We start from the raw sequence: 16,178 nt of genomic DNA on the forward strand, positions 1-16,178 counted from the left end.
AAAAAAAAAAAAAAAAAAAAAAAAAAGAAAGAAAGAAAGAAAAGAATGAGACAATCAAGTGAAAAGGAAAAAAGAGCACTAAGATTCAGAAGTGTATCGCTATGGTTTGAGTGTGTCCCTCCAAAATTTATGTTGGAATTGAATCCACACTGTGATGGAATTAAGAAGTTGGGCCTTTTGGGAAGTGATTAAGTCACGAGGGCTCTGTGTTCATGATGGGATTAGTGCCCTTATAAAAGATTGAAGGGAGCTGCCTTGCCCTTTTCGTCATGTCAGGACACAGCAACTAGGTGTCATTTATGAAGCAGCGTAAGCCTTACCAGACACTGAATCTGCTGGCAGCTTTATCTTGAACTTCCAAGCCTCCATAATGTATGAAATAAATTTATATTATTATTATTATTATTATTATTTGCTTTTTTCAGATGGAGCCTCACTCTGTTGCCCAGGCTGGAGTGCAGTGGTGCTATCTCGGCTCACTGCAACCTCCGCCTCCCGGGTTCAAGTGATTCCCCGAGTAGCTGTGATGACAGGTGTGAGCCACCATGCCTGGCTAATTTTTGTATTTTAGTGGAGAGGGTTTCACCATGTTGGTCAGGTTGGTCTTAAACACCAACCTCGTGATCCACCCGCCTTGGCTTCCTGAAGTGCTGGGATTACAGGCGTAAGCCACTGTGCCTGGCTGACCAGACTAATCTTAAAAGTTCTGCGTTTAACATGTTATTCACGTACTCAAGAACCTACAACAATTCTTGTTGCATCCATACTCACTCAGTATCTTCCACCTGATCATCAAGGCTTTCTACATTCTGGCCCAGGTCTTCTGTTCATCCCAGTGTTAAAGGCGTTCTCTCCAATATACCTTGCCATAAGGTCACTTTCCTTACCTTTAACTGAATACGCAATGGACATTTCCATCTCTGTATGATAGCTTATGTTTTGCTCCTTCCTCCTTTCATTTATTTTGTAGGTGCTTCTATGAATTCCTGGGTTAAAATGTTCCTAAAAATCACATTGTCTTAGGCCATACTTGCAGTGCTATAAGGGAATACCTGAACCTGGATAATTTATAAAGAAAATATATACATATATATATTTTTTGAGACGGAGTCTCGCTCTGTCGCCCAGGCTGGAGTGCAGTGGCCGGATCTCAGCTCACTGCAAGCTCCGCCTCCCGGGTTTACGCCATTCTCCTGCCCAGCCTCCCGAGTAAGCTGGGACTACAGGCGCCTGCCACCTCGCCCGGCTAGTTTTTTGTATTTTTTAGTAGAGACGGGGTTTCACCATGTTAGCCAGGATGGTCTCGGTCTCCTGACCTCATGATCCGCCCGTCTCGGCCTCCCAAAGTGCTGGGATTACAGGCTTGAGCCACCGCGCCCGGCCGAAAATATATATTTTTTTACTTTTAATTGAGACAGGGTCTCACTCTGTCACCTGGGCTGGGGTGCAGTGGCATGATTGTGGCTCACTGCAGCCTTGAACTCCTGGGCTCAAGTGATCCTCCCACCTCAGCCTCTGGAGTAACTGGGACTACAGGCATATGCCACCATGCCCAGCTAATTTTTGTACTTTTTGTAGAGATGGAGTTTTGCCATATTGCCCAGGCTGGTCTCGAACTCCTGGGCTCAAGTGATCCACCCGCCTCGGCCTCCCAAAGTGCTACAACTACAGGCATGAGCTGTGACACTCGGCCAAGGAAAGAGTTTTAATTGGCTTGTGGTCCTGAAGGCTGAACAAGCATGGAGCCAGCATCTGCGTGGCTACTGGGAAGACCTCAGAGAGCTTTTACTCATGGCAGAAGGCAAAGCAGGAGCAGGAATGTCACATGGCAAGAACAGGAACAAGAGAGTGAGGGGGAAGATGCCATCCCACACACTTTTAAACAGCCAGATCTTACGAGAATTCACTCACTATTCTGAGCACAGCACCAAGAGGATGGCACTAAACCATTCATGAGAAATCTGGCCCCGTGATCCTATCTCCTCCTACCAGGCCCTACCTCCAGCATTGGTGATTACAATTCAACATGAGATTTAGAGGGGACAATGTCTAAACTGCATCATTTTACCTTGACCCCTCAAATTTCGTATTCTTCTCACATTGCTGATTACAATTATCCCCTGCCCATAGTTCCCCAAAGTCTTAATTCATTCTAGCATTAACTCAAAAGTCCCAAGTCCAAAGTTTTATCTGAGACTCAAGCCAAGTTCCTTCCACCTATGAACTTGTAAAATCAAAGACAAGTTATTTACTTCCAAGATACATGGAGATACAGGTATTGGGTAAACATTCCCTTTCCAAAAGGAAGAAATCAGCTAAAAGAAAGGAGCAACAAGCTAGGTGCTGTGGCTCATGCCTGTAATCCCAGCACTTTGGGAGGCTGAGGAAGATGGATCACCTGAGGTCAGGAGTTGGAAACCAGCCTGGCCGACATGGCGAAACCCTGTCTCTACTAAAAATACAAAAATTAGCCGGGCATGGTGGCACATGCCTGTAATCCCAGCTACTCAGGGAGGATGAGGCAGGGGAATAGCTTGAACCTGGGAGATGCAGATTTCAGTGAGCCGAGATTGCGCCACTGCACTTCAGCCTGGGCAACAGAGCACGACTCCATCTCAAAACAAGTCCCAAGCAAGCCTGAAACCCAGTCGTACACTCATACACTCATTAAATCTTAAAGCTCAAGAATAATTCTTTTTTTTTTTTTTTTTTTGAGGCGGAGTCTCGCTCTGTCGCTGGGACTGGAGTGCAGTGGCCAGATCTCAGCTCACTTGCAAGCTCCGCCTCCCGGGTTTACGCCATTCTCCTGCCTCAGCCTCCCGAGTAGCTGGGACTACAGGCGCCCGTCACCTCGCCCGGCTAGTTTTGTATTTTAGTAGAGACGGGGTTTCACCGTGTTAGCCAGGATGGTCTCGATCTCCTGACCTCGTGATCCGCCCGTCTCGGCCTCCCAAAGTGCTGGGATTACAGGCTTGAGCCACCGCGCCCGTCCTCAAGAATAATTCTTGACTCGTGTCTCACATCCTTGGCACACTGCTGTGAGGGGCGGGCTCCCAAGCCCTTGGGCAGCCCTGACCTTGTGGCTTGCAGGCTGCTGTCTTGGGTTGGAGTTGAGTGCATGTGACTTTTCCAGGTGCAGGGTGTGAGCTGCCAGTGGATCTACCACTCTGGGCCTGGAAGATGGGGGCCCTATTCCCACAGCTTCACTAGGCAGTGCCCCAGTGGGGACTTTGTGTGGGGGTTTGTATTAGGTCATTCCCACATTTTTATCATGAAATACCCGAGGCTGGGTGCAGTGGCTCACGCCTGCACTTGGGGAGGCCAAGGCGGGTGGATCACGAGGTCAGAAGTTCAAGACCAGCCTTGCCAAGATGGTGAAATCCCGTATCTACTAAAACTACAAAAAATTAGCCAGGTGTGGTGGCAGACGTCTGTAATCCCAGCTACTCAGGAGGCTGAGGCAGAGAATTTCTTGAACCTGGGAGACCGAGGTTGCAGTGAGCTGACATTGTGCCATTGCACTCCAGCCTGGGTGACAGAGTGAGACTGTCTCAAAAAACAAAAAACAAAAAACAACCTGGGACTGGGTAATTTATAAAGAAAAGATATTTAATTGGCTTATGGTTCTGCAGGCTGCACAGGGAGCATAACACAGGCATCTGCTTCTGGGGATACCTCAGGAAGCTTCCAATCATGGCAGAACACTGAAGCGGGAGCAGGCATCTCCTATAGTGGGAGCAGGAGCAAGAGAGAGAGAGCGAAGTGATACTTTTGAATAGCCATATCTCAGAGAAGTCACTCACTTTTGTGAGGACAGCATCAAGAGGATGATGCTCAACCATTCATGAGAAATCCAATCCCATAATCTGATCACTTCCCACCAGGCCTTACCTCCAATACCAAGGATTACAATTCAATGTGAGATTCAGGCAGGGACACTTTCCAAACTATATTAAAGTTCCAACCTCACATTTCCCCTCTGCACTGCCCTAGTAAAGAGGCTCTTGGTGAGGGCTCTGTCCCTGTGGTAGGCTTCTGCTTAGGCTTTCTTACATACTCTCTGAAATCTAGGGGGAAGCTGCCAAACCTCCTTCACTCTTGCATTCTGAACACCTGCAGGTTTAACACCACATGGAAACCACCAAGGCTTACAGCTTGCACCCTTCAGAGCTGTGGCCTGAGCTGTACCTGGGCCCCTTTGAGCTGAGGCTGGGGCTGAAGTGGCTGGATGCAGGAAGCAGCCTCCCAGAGTGGTGCAGGGCAGCAGGACCCTGAGCCTGGCCCCCTAAATCATTCTTTCTTCCTGGGCCTCTGGGCTTGTGATGAGAGGGGCTGCGTCTTAGATCTCTGAAATGCCTTTAAGGTTTTTTTTCCTCAATGTCTTGGCTATCAGAACCTGACCCCCTTTCATTTATGCAAATCTCTCTAGCAAATGGTTGCTCTACAGTCTGCTTGGATTCTTGCCCTGAAAATGGGTTTTTCTTTTCTACCACATGGCTAGGTTGCAAATTTTCCAAACTTTTACATTCTGCCTTCCCTTTAAATATAAGTTCCAATTTTAAGTCATTTCTTTGCTCCTGCATCTGAAGATAGGCTATTAGAAGCAGCCAGGTCACTTCTTGAACACTTTGCTGCCTAGAAATTTCTTCTGCCAGATACCCTAAGTCATCACTCTTAAGTTCAAACTTCCACAGATTCCTAGGGCATGAATACTATATAGCCATGTTCCTTGCTAAGGCATAACAAGGGTGACCTTTGTTCTAGTTCTCAATAAGTTCCTCATTTCCATCTGAGACCTCATTAGCCTGGACTTCACTGTCCGTATCACCATCAGCATTTTGGCCACAACCATATTTAACCAGTCTCGCAGGAGTTCCAAGCTTTCCCTTTTCTTTCTGTCTTCTTGTGAGCCCTCCAAAGTCTTCTAGCCACTGCCCATCATCCAGTTTCAAAGCTGCTCCCCCTTTGTCAGGCTTCTTTATAGCAAGGCCCCACTCTGGTACCAATTTTTTGCATTAGGCCATTCTTGCATTGCTATGAAGGAATACCTGAGACTTGGTAATTTATACTGAAAAGAGGTTTAATTGGTTCACAGTTCTGCAGGATGTGGAAGCATGGAGCCAGCATCTGTTCAGCTTCTGGGGAGGCTTCAGGGAGCTTTTACTTATGGCAGAAGGTGAAGTGGGAGCAGGCACATTACACGGTGAGAACAGGAGTAAAGGAGCCAGGGGGAAGATACCACACACTTTAAAAACTTTTAAGCCAGGTGCAGTGGCTCACCCCTGTAATCCCAGCACTTTGGGAGGCCAAGGTGGGTGGATCACCTGAGGTCGGGAGTTCGAGACCAGCCTGACCAACATGGAGAAACCCCGTCTCTACTAAAAATACAAAATTAGTCAGGCATGGTGGCACATGCCTGTGATCCCAGCTACTCGGGAGGCTGAGGCAAGAGAATCCCTTGAACCCGGGAGGCAGAGGTTGCGGTGAGCCAAGATCACATCATTGCACTCCAGCCTGGGCAACGAGCGTGAAACTCTGTCTCAAAAAAATTTTTTTAAATATTATTAATATAAAAATAAGGACAGAGTCTCGCTATGTTGTCCATTCTGGTTTTGAACTCCTGGGCTCAAACAATCCTCCTGCCTTGGTCTCTCAAAGTGCTGGGATTACAGGCATGAGCCACTGCACCTGGCCAATACTACACTTTTTTGTTTGTTTGTTTTAGACAAGGTCTTGCTCTGTCACCCAGGCTGGAGTGCAATGATGCGATCTCAGCTCATTGTAGCCTCCACCTCCTGGGTTCAAGCAATTCTCGTGCCTCAGCCTCCTAAGTAGCTGAAATAACAGGCACGTGCCACCACACCCAGCTAACTTTTTTGTATTGTTAGTAGAGATGAAGTTTCGCCATGTTGGCCAGGCTGGTCTCGAACTCCTGGCCTCAAGTGATCTGCCTGCCTCGGCCTGCCAAAGTTTTTGGATTACAGGCATGAGCCACCATGCCCAGCTCTAACATTCTATTTGTTTATTCATCCGTTGATGGACACTTGCATTGTCTCCACTTTTTGGCTATTGTGACTAATGCCTTGATGAACATAAGTATATAAATATCTTTTCAAATTCCTGCTTTCAATTCTTTTGTGTATTTACCCAGAAGTGGAATTGTGGGGTCACATGGTCATTCTATGTTTAATTTTTTGGGGAACCACCATACTGCATTCCACCATGGCAACTTCACATCATTAAAAGGCCATTTATCAGTGATTTAGATCAAGATATTGTGACATACAAATAGAACTTCAAATACCTTAAAGGATGTAGTGAAACGTCCAAAACAAAATTAATTGTACTTTAAAATTTTTTTTTTTTTTTTTGAGATGGAGGCTTGCTCTGTCCCCGAGGCTGGAGTCCACTGGCACGATCTCTGCTCACTGCAACCTCTGCCTCCCAGATTCAAGCAATTCTCCTGCCTCAGCTTCCTGATAGCTGGGACTACAGGTGCATGCCACTACGCCCGGCTAATTTTTGTATTTTTAGTAGAGACGGGGTTTCACCATGTTGGTCAGGCTGGTCTCAAACTCCCGACCTCATGATCCGCCTGCCTTAGTCTCCCAAAGTGCTGGGATTATGGTGTGAGCTACTGTGCCTGGCCTTAAAATTCTATATAGAACTTTTAGCAAGATAGCATGTACAATGAAGGATTAGTAAAAATGGTGCTTCAGTACTTTTCTTGCTTCTCTTCAGAAATAAACCTTTAAAAGATGTATATAGGTGGGCTAAAAGAAAAACTATTTTTTCCCCTAATATGGGGGAATTCAAAGTGTTAAGGGCCAGGCATGTTGGCTCACATCTGTAATCGCAGCACTTTGGGTGGCCAAAGTGGGAGGATCACTTGAGTCTAGGAGTTTAAGATCAATCTGGGCAATATGGCGAGACACTGTCACTCTGAAAAAGGAAACAAAAAAAAGTGTTAAGGCAGTTAAAGTGTTGTGTCCCTGACCACTCACCTTTTTCTCTAAATCCCAGACCTGAGCTGTGTTTCTTAGGGCCAAAATGAACTGAAACATAAATTGCTGGACCCACCTCAGACCAGAGACACTCCTGAGTCTGGAGAACCAACCCAGGAGAGGGGGGCACAGCCATCTGACCCGAGTTATCATATAGTTCTTCTCAAAATTGTTCTATTTTATTTTCTCTACAGCATAAATCACTATTTTATTATTTTATTTTTTGAGACGGAGTCTTGCTCTGTCACCCAGTCTGGAGTGCAGTGGCACCATCTCAGCTCACTGCAACCTTCGCCTCCCAAGCGAAGCGATTCTTTCTGAGTTCAAGTGATTCTTCTGCCTCAGCCTCCCAAGGAGCTGGAATTACAGGTGTGGGCCACCATGCCCGGCCTACAGATCACTATTTTAAATGATCCTGTTTTTTTTTTTTTTTTTAATGTTTTTCAGCTGTCTTCCTTCATCAGAACGTAAGCTCCATAAAAATCAAGACTGTGTTATTGGCCGGGCGCCATGGCTCATGCCTGTAATCCCAGTACATTGGGAGGTGGAAGCAGGCAGATCACTTTGAGCTCATGAGTTCGAGACCAGGTTGGGTAACATGGCAAAACCCCCTTCTCTTAAAACAAAACAAAACAAAAGCCAAAAATTAGCCGGACATGGTGCTATGTGCCTGTGGTCCCAGCTACTCGGGAGGCTGAGGTGGGAGGATCGCTTGAGGTGGGGAGACGGGGATTGCAGTGAGCTGAGATCGCACCACTGCACTCCAGCCTGGGTGACAGAGTGAGACCTTGTCTGAAAATAAATAATAAATACATAAATAAAATGAAATATTTTAAACACTCAGAAAAGCTCTCACTATCCTTATTAACACTTTCTAAGATTTTACCACACTGCTTCAAATTTTCTTTTTCTTTTTCTTTTTTTTTTTAAAGGATAGAGACAAAAATGGAGATGGAGAGGTGGCTAATGTGGCAAGTTTCTGAAAATAGACGGTCTTTATTAACTCATAAGACAAATGGTTCACGTGCATCTCTTATATAAACTCAAACTACAGATCCCAGGCAGCACTGCAATAATAGACACGTGGACTGTTCTTTTCTTCTCTGTAAACAGCCAATGAGAGGCAGAGTTTACAAAGGTCTAGGATGACATCTGCTGTATTGACTGTGGCCAGTCTTAAAGCTAGTTGTTGCTATTTGGAACGTGCTGCTCTAATTCAGATTTAAAGAGTTTCTTCTTGTTAATTCGAAGCTCACTGTGCCTCTTGTTTCCAAGGGAAGGAGGACTGATTAAGTCATCTAAATGGATGCAATACTGAATTACAGGTCAGAAGATATTGAAGATTACTACACATTACTGGGATGTGATGAACTATCTTCGGTAAGACAGTGGATAATGTTTTTATCACAACAGTATTCTTTTTCACAATAGTGTTTCAAGTTTTTATTTTAAGGTTTTAACTTTGAATTTTGGTCACATTGCCTACAAACCTAACCTTGTATTGTTTTAAAGCACTTTTGGCTCAGCGAAAGTTAAGAATTTAAATGTATGTTGGGTTTTTACTTGAATAGTGTCCTATAGGAATTTTATGGAAGCTTCTGATTAAATATGTGTATCCTGGCACATGGCCATATACTCTGTTTCACAATATAGTATATTAAAAATAAATATTTAAAATTTTATTGTAATTTCTGATGGCAGTGTTTCACAGTATACATAAGCTATACCTTTATTATGGTGACTCATAATTGAGGTAAAATGAAATTTCTTATAAAATTAGGGATTTTAATATATTTTATTAAAATGTGTACTCCTATGTGAGCAGTCAAAATATAAATCAAGAAACATCCTTTTATGTTAATATTTCAAATTGTGTGACAGAAATTGCTTCTTGAAAGGGTGACTTCTGAAACAAAATGTGTGAAAACTCTGTAGCTGTTCACTGGATCTGTAAGAAAACAAAATTTTAACATTCCCAATAAACAATTATAAAGGTTGTAGAGGTTTTAAATTATGGAAAATAATTTATAATTCCCTCTCCCAAGGATAACACTATTGATATTTTGGCATATTAATCTCCAGTCTTCTTTCTATGTATGTTCTTTAAAGACATGTTTGGGAGGATGTTATATGTACTTGTTGATTCCTGCTTTTTACCCATTTATATTATAACAAGGATTTTTTCATACTATTAAACTTCCCTTGTACACTTCTTAGTGGTTGCAAAATATTTTATTTTACTGTGTTACCACAGCTGAATTATTTTCTTATTGTTAAATATTTTATTTCCAATTTTTCAATATTTCAAATAATGTTGAGATTAATATAAAATATACTCATTATTAAATTATATATTATTAAATCATGTTATTAGGATATATTTATGTTATGGACTTACTGGATTATTTATTGTCTTTCCACTAACTTCACATTATATTTTTATTTTATTGATTTTATTATACATATCTAGAGTAGTAAAGTTTAACCATTTTTAAAGCACAATTCATTTTTATATTTATTGTTGTTTCAGGCAGTAGTTCATTAATAAAATGTACTTAGTTTTGTTTTAAAAATAGAATGCATTATTGGATACAAAGGATTAAAATCTCTATTTTTGCCATGCTGAGGAAGTTATGTTAGACATGTTGAAATAAAAAAAACTGCCCCGCCCCCAGAATAGCTCATAATGGTCTTTCAGTTGCATAGTTCTTCTCAAGAATGTGTTACCCTTGTTTATGTTGGTGGTGATTTGCTTATAGCAGTTGAGAAAGCTTATTACCATTTTTACCATGTGTTTCACAGTTGAAATTATACTATTATCAAACAATTTTTGAAGGAATACTTTAAAATCAAAGGAATATAATTTAACTTGATAAGGCTCACAATTTGGATTTAAAAAAATACATGCTAGCCTATAAAGTAAGGGTCATTATATCTCCATTATCTTGTGACCTATTTAGTCAGTATTTTTTTTTTTTTTTAATTTTACTGTAAGTTCTGGGATACATGTGCAGAATGTGCAGGTTTGCTACACAGGTATACATGTGCCATGGTGGTTTGCTGCACCTATCAACCCATCATCTAGGTTTTAAGCCTCGCATAATTAGGTATTTGTCCTAATGCTGTCCTTTCCCTTGCCCCCCACCCCCCGACAGGCCCCAGTGTGTGATGTTCCCCTCCCTGTGTCCATGTGTTCTCATTGTTCAACTCCCACTTATGAGACAGAACATGTGGTGTTTGGTTTTCTGTTCCTGTGTTAGTTTGCTGAGAATGATGGTTTCCAGCTTCATCCATGCCCCTGCAAAGGACATGAACTCATTCTTTTTTATGGCTGCATAGTCAGTCTTTTGAAGTTTTGCTATTGTCTTTTCAGTCTACATAGAAGGAGGATTCATTCTGGACAGCCTAACAGAAAATAATCTCATTGTTAATGTGTAATATTCAAAATACGGTTACCAGGTGGAGTCATATTTCCTTGTCTCAATTTTCCTTTTACTGGATGTATTTTACTGGTCTGTCAATGGCATATCATATTTAGATAACAATTATTTATTTTTAATGAAATGTTTGTCATAATATTGTCACTTCTTTGTATATATATATCATTTTTTTTCTCTCTCTCTTTTTTTTTTTTTTAGACGGAGTCTCGCTCTGTTGCCAGGCTGGAGCGCAGTGGCATAATCTCGGGTCTCTGCAACCTCCACCTCCTGGGTTCAAGCGATTCTCCTGCCTCAGTCTCCTGAGTAGCTGGGACTATAGGCACGTGCCACCACGCCTATCTAATTTTCATATTTTTAGTAGAGACAGGGTTTCACCGTGTTGGCCAGGATGGTCTCAATCTCTTGACCTTGTGATCTGCCTACCTTGGCCTCCTAAAGTGCTGGGATTACAGGCATGAGCCTCCGTGCCCAGCTTTTCTCTTCTTTTTATAGGTATGCTTCTCATTAAAAAAAAATTTTTATGATATTTTTTACTAATATGACATTTCCTTTACTTGATTTATATTGGATAGATTGCCTTTATTTCAAGTATTCCTTCATTTGATGCTCTAAAATTAACCAGAACTCATCATGCCCAAAAGCATTTTAGCTGTTATAATTTCAAAACAATTTGATATTTTAATTTTACTTATCACAATTGAATTGAGACACCCACGTAATACTTTTGCTTTGGTATATAGTTCTTACAATTTCAAGTTTGTGCTGGAAATTGATTAAAGTTATACATTCGATTCTCCTGCTTCAGCCTCCCGAGTAGCAGGGATTATAAGTGCATGCCACCACACCCAGCTAATTTTTGTATTTTTGTACAGATGAGCTTTCAACGTGTTGTCCAGGCTGGTCTCAAACTCCTGACCTCAAGTGATCTGCCCGCCTTGGCCTCCCAAAGTGTTGGGATTACAGGTGTGAGCCACCGTGCCCAGCCTCTATGCCTCAGTTTTCTAACCTGTAAATGGGAGTAAATAGTACCCACCTCATAGAGTTGTGGGGATTAAATAATATATGATATATAAAGTACTTTGAGCAGTGCCTGGTGCAGAGTACTAAGTTGTTGTGGTTGTGGCTGTGGCTGTTGTTTTGGCCCCCGCAGTGTTACTGTGCACTTGGAACTTAGTACACTTATCCTATCCTTGAGTTTGCATTATTTTAAAGATGTTTTATTTTGCAGTAATTTTTGACTTACAGAAAAGTTGTAAAAATAGTACACAGAGTTCCTATATACCCTTAACCCAGCTTCCCTTTATGTTAACATCATACCTAATGAAAGTACAATGATCAAAATCAGAAATTAAAAAAAAAATGTAGCTCTGAGGCATTTTATTATAAAAACTTCATACTCATATACATAAACTAAAATGAACTTAAAATTCATCATACATTTACTTCATTTTTTAGCTTGACCTTCTAGTAAATCTCTAGCTTCACTGATTTTGACTGCTATGATTTAAGAGTATAATTTATCGCCTGGTGCGGTGGCTCACGCCTGTAATCCCAGCACTTTGGGAGGCCGAGACGGGCGGATCACGAGGTCAGGAGATCGAGACCATCCTGGCTAATGCGGTGAAACCCCGTTTCTACTAAAAATACAAAAAAATTAGCTAGGCGTGGTGGCCTGTAGCCCCAGCTACTCGGGAGGCTGAGGCAGGAGAATGATGTGAACCCGGAAGGCGGAGCTTGCAGTGAGCCGAGATTGCGCCACTGTACTCCAGCCTGGGTGACATTGCAAGACTCTGTCTCAAAAAAAAAAAAAAGAGTATAATTTATTAATGAGCATCTCTTATTTTCCCTTTATTGGCAGTAGGACTTACCCTTGGTATTAATGCTCCTTTTTGTTTTGTCATTTTGGGTTCAAACTCACCTCAGTAATAGCCACCACTGAAGGCAGATTTTGGTAGACTTCGAAAAACTTGTTTTTCTTGAGGCTCCATGTGCTCCATGGCTTGCAAAACATAGTGGCCTGCAAATACTGCAGCAGCAATGGTTGGTCCAGCTGATACCATTGTACTGGCCATGGTTCTGACTGGGCTCCCCTGCCTCTACTGAAAGCATGGATCATCCCAGCCCAGAGGTCACGGCCAACAACTGCACATCTTTGCCAGAGAGTGACGCAGCCGCTGACTGCAAGCACAAACCACCAAAAAATCAGAAAATTAACATTGCTACAATTAACCCTACCATGGTCCAGCAAACATTTTTTTGTAAAGGACCAGATAGAGTCAGGACTAGAATGAGGCAAGTAGGGTGTGTAGGATGCAAAATTTAAGGAGGCACTAACATTTAGGGTTGTACACACACAGAAATTTGAGAGAGAGAGAGAAAGAGAGAGAGAGAGGGAGAGGGAGAGGGAGAGAGAGAGAGGATATTTCCTTAAACCTAGGTGTCCTGCTTGCCTCACCTGGTGCTGATCCTGAGATAGCAAATATTTTAGGCTTTGCAGGCTTTACAGTCTCTGTCCTAACTACTCAGCTCTGCCATTGGAGAAAACAGCCATAGACGACATGTAAGTGAATGATCTTGGCTGTCTTCCAATAAAGCTTTAATTAAAAAACAGGCAGCAGCAGGCCAGAGTCAGTTAATCCCTGATCTAAATTATAAATCTTATCTAATTTCATCAGTTTTCCTACTAATGCCCTTTTTCTGTTCTAGGATCCAAGCCAGGATCCCTTATTACGCTTTGTTGTCTTGTTCCCTTAGCGACCTCCAACCTGATGCTTTCTTCTACCTTTTTTGTCTTTCATGACCTGGACACTTTGAAGAATACTGGTCAGTTATTTTGTAGAATGTCCCTTAATTTGACTTTGTTTGATATTTTCTCATGATTAGATTAAGGTTATGCATTTTTGGAAAGAACTCCTCAGAAGTGATGTTGTGCCTTTCTTAGTATCTCATGTGGGGGTGCATGATATGGATGTGCCTTACTGACCTTGAGCACTTCGTTAAGATGATATCTGTCAGGTGTTTTCTGCTAGGTTTTTCCAGGTAGGGTTGTTATTTTTCCTTTTGTAATTAACAAATATCTTGGGGAAGATACTTTGAAACTGTACTGTTTCTCCTTAAACTTTTACTCACTAAGTTTAGCATCCTTTGGTGGATCTTGCCTGTAACAATTACTACTGTGGTGTTTGCCTAATGATGACTTTCTTTTTCTCATTAATGTTATATTTATTAGCATTCTACAGTAAGGAAATTCTTCAGTAAGGAAAAACTCTCCCTTCTGCCACATTTATTTGTTTATTTGGCTTAGTTTTATCACTATCAATTAATAGCTACTGTATTTTAAGTGTTATAACCCACATATTACCATTATTTATTTTGTGTCTTAAATTGTTTCTATTCCTCATGTCTTAATTAGTTATCATTTGATTAGAATGATGTAGGAGGATCTCTCATTTATTTAAGAGATATTGCTAGTATCTGGAATTTTGTGGGAAAAATCTAGTTTCAAAACGAGTGAATTAAAATAGTATATATCAATTAAATCAGTATTAAAATGAACCTTCTTTTCTTTTTTGAGATGGAGTTTCACTCTTGTTGCCCAGGCTGGAGTGCAATGACGCAATCTGGACTCACTGCAACCTTCGCCTCCCGGGTTCAAGCAATTCTCCTGCCTCAGCCTCCTGAGTAGCTGGGATTACAGGCATGCGCCACCACACCCCACTAATTTTTTGTATTTAGTAGAGATGGGGTTTCACCATGTTGGTCAGGCCGGTCTCAGACTCCTGACCTCAGGTGATCTGCCCACCTCAGCCTCTCAAAGTGTTGGGATTACAGGCGTGAGTCACCATGCCTGGCCAAATCTTCTCTTTTCTGCAGCACATTCTGCAGCATATGAATTTCCATCACTGGAATCAATTCACTTTTAATGAATTAGCCATAATTTTCAGAAAGCTCCTGTTACACTATAGTTATGTTACTTGAAGAACATCTGTCAGTTTATGATCAAGTATTTATTGAACATTTCCTATTGGGCCAGTACTAGAAGTGATATAGGTGGGGAACAAAACAAAACAAAACAAAAAGGTGAGACATGGTGCTAGTGTGTAAAGAACCTGGTATCCAATTAAGGAGCCAAAGCTAATACACAGGAAACAATTTGAGAACAATTAAGTATTGTGCTGTGTACTGTTCTATAAGTGCAGCAGAAATTAAAGAAAGACTATCTGAATAGATTTCAGAAAGAGATGGGGCTTGAAATGGCCTTCCTAGATGGCCATAATTTTAATGCACTGTGGGAGAGACAGGGCATTTGTATGGCTAGGAAATCTTGGAGAAGATTCATCCAAGTGGGAATTGGATTAGTCTCCACGGCACACTGGAGTATTTCCTTGCTGAGACAAAAATACTTTGCTGCAGAATATGGAAAAGAAAAGTTTCTAAGTTTTAGATTTAAGTTCTAAAATTAATATATGTTCAATAAGGAAATGTGGAATACAAAGAAAGCACAAATAAAAATGTTAACCTACGTGTTTAACATTTTGGAGTATGACTTATACAGGTTAATTATCTGTGCATATATGCTATATCCGTATATGTATATAAATAAGTAAATGCATATGTGTGTATGTATGTATGTATGTATGTATTTTTGAGATGGATTCTTGCCCTGTGGTCCAGGCTGGAGTGCAATGGTACGATCTCAGCTCACTGCAACCTCCACCTCCCGGGTTCAAGTGATTCTTCTGTCTCAGCCTCCCAAGTAGCTGGGACTACAGGCATGTGATACCACGCCCAGCTAATTTTTTGTATCTTTAGTAGAGATGAGGTTTCACCATGTTGGTCAGGCTGGTCTTGAATTCCTGACCTCATGATCCGCCCACCTTGACCTCCCAAAGTGTTGGGATTACAGGCCTGAGCCACCACACCTGGCCTATGTGTATGTATTTATATGTGTATTTTTGTATGTATTTGGAATCAGACTACATGGGTTCAGTCCCTAGATGTGCTACTTATTAGCTGTGTGACCTTGGGAAAATTCCTTAATTTTTCTATGTCTTGATTTCCTAATCTGCAAAATGAGAATAATGATAGTATTAACCTCACACAGCTGTGGGAATTAAATGAAACACTCTATGTAAAGTGCTTAGAAAAGTGCCTGCCACATATTAAGTATCAATATTTTTTGAGATAGAGTCTTGCTCTGTCACTCAGGCTGGAGTGCAGCGGCGCGATCTCAGCTCACTGCAACCTCCGCCTCCCAGGATCAAGCGATTCTTGTGTCTCAGCCTCCCAAGTAGCTGGGACTACAGGCCATGCCAGGCTATTTTTTTATTTTTAGTAGAGACAGGGTTTTGCCATTTGGCAGTTGACCAGGCTGGTCTTGAACTCCTGACCTCAGGTAATCTGCCCGCCTCAGCATCCCAAAGTGCTGGATTACAGGTGTGAGCCACTGCACCCAGGTCAATAAATTTAAAATAATAATAATTATCATTATTATATACATATATGTTACATAATCCCTTTTGAGATAAGACATGGATTTAAATTGCACAGAATACTTATATATTATATGCAGTATAACATAATATATTGCACATAATATCTTACCTTTTCTCATAGAAATATTTCAATTTTCTCAGGTTGTTAAAAATCTTTTATGACAAGATAATTTTTTAAATGACTGAAGTATTGGCTGGGCGCGGTGGCTCGAGCCTGTAATCCCAGCACTTTGGGAGGC

General features: G+C 41.6%; 1 protein-coding gene and 1 pseudogene across 1 annotated transcript in view; one reads left to right on the top strand and one right to left on the bottom strand.

The window, feature by feature from the left end:
- The first annotated feature begins 8,109 nt into the window (after positions 1 to 8,109).
- Positions 8,110 to 16,178, top strand: part of DNAJC12 (DnaJ heat shock protein family (Hsp40) member C12) — a 28,179-nt gene continuing 20,110 nt past the window's right edge. Inside the window, exon 1 of the mRNA XM_017851404.1 lies at positions 8,110 to 8,384. Within this exon, the coding sequence (XP_017706893.1) occupies positions 8,307 to 8,384 (78 nt within the window). The 5' untranslated portion in view covers positions 8,110 to 8,306. The remainder of the gene's footprint in view (positions 8,385 to 16,178) is intronic.
- On the bottom strand, positions 11,889 to 12,516 carry LOC108514881 (mitochondrial import inner membrane translocase subunit TIM14-like; annotated as a pseudogene).

This window comes from Rhinopithecus bieti, unplaced genomic scaffold, assembly GCF_001698545.2.
Source record: "Rhinopithecus bieti isolate Rb0 unplaced genomic scaffold, ASM169854v2 scaffold_33940, whole genome shotgun sequence".
Taxonomy (NCBI): Eukaryota; Metazoa; Chordata; class Mammalia; order Primates; family Cercopithecidae; genus Rhinopithecus; species Rhinopithecus bieti.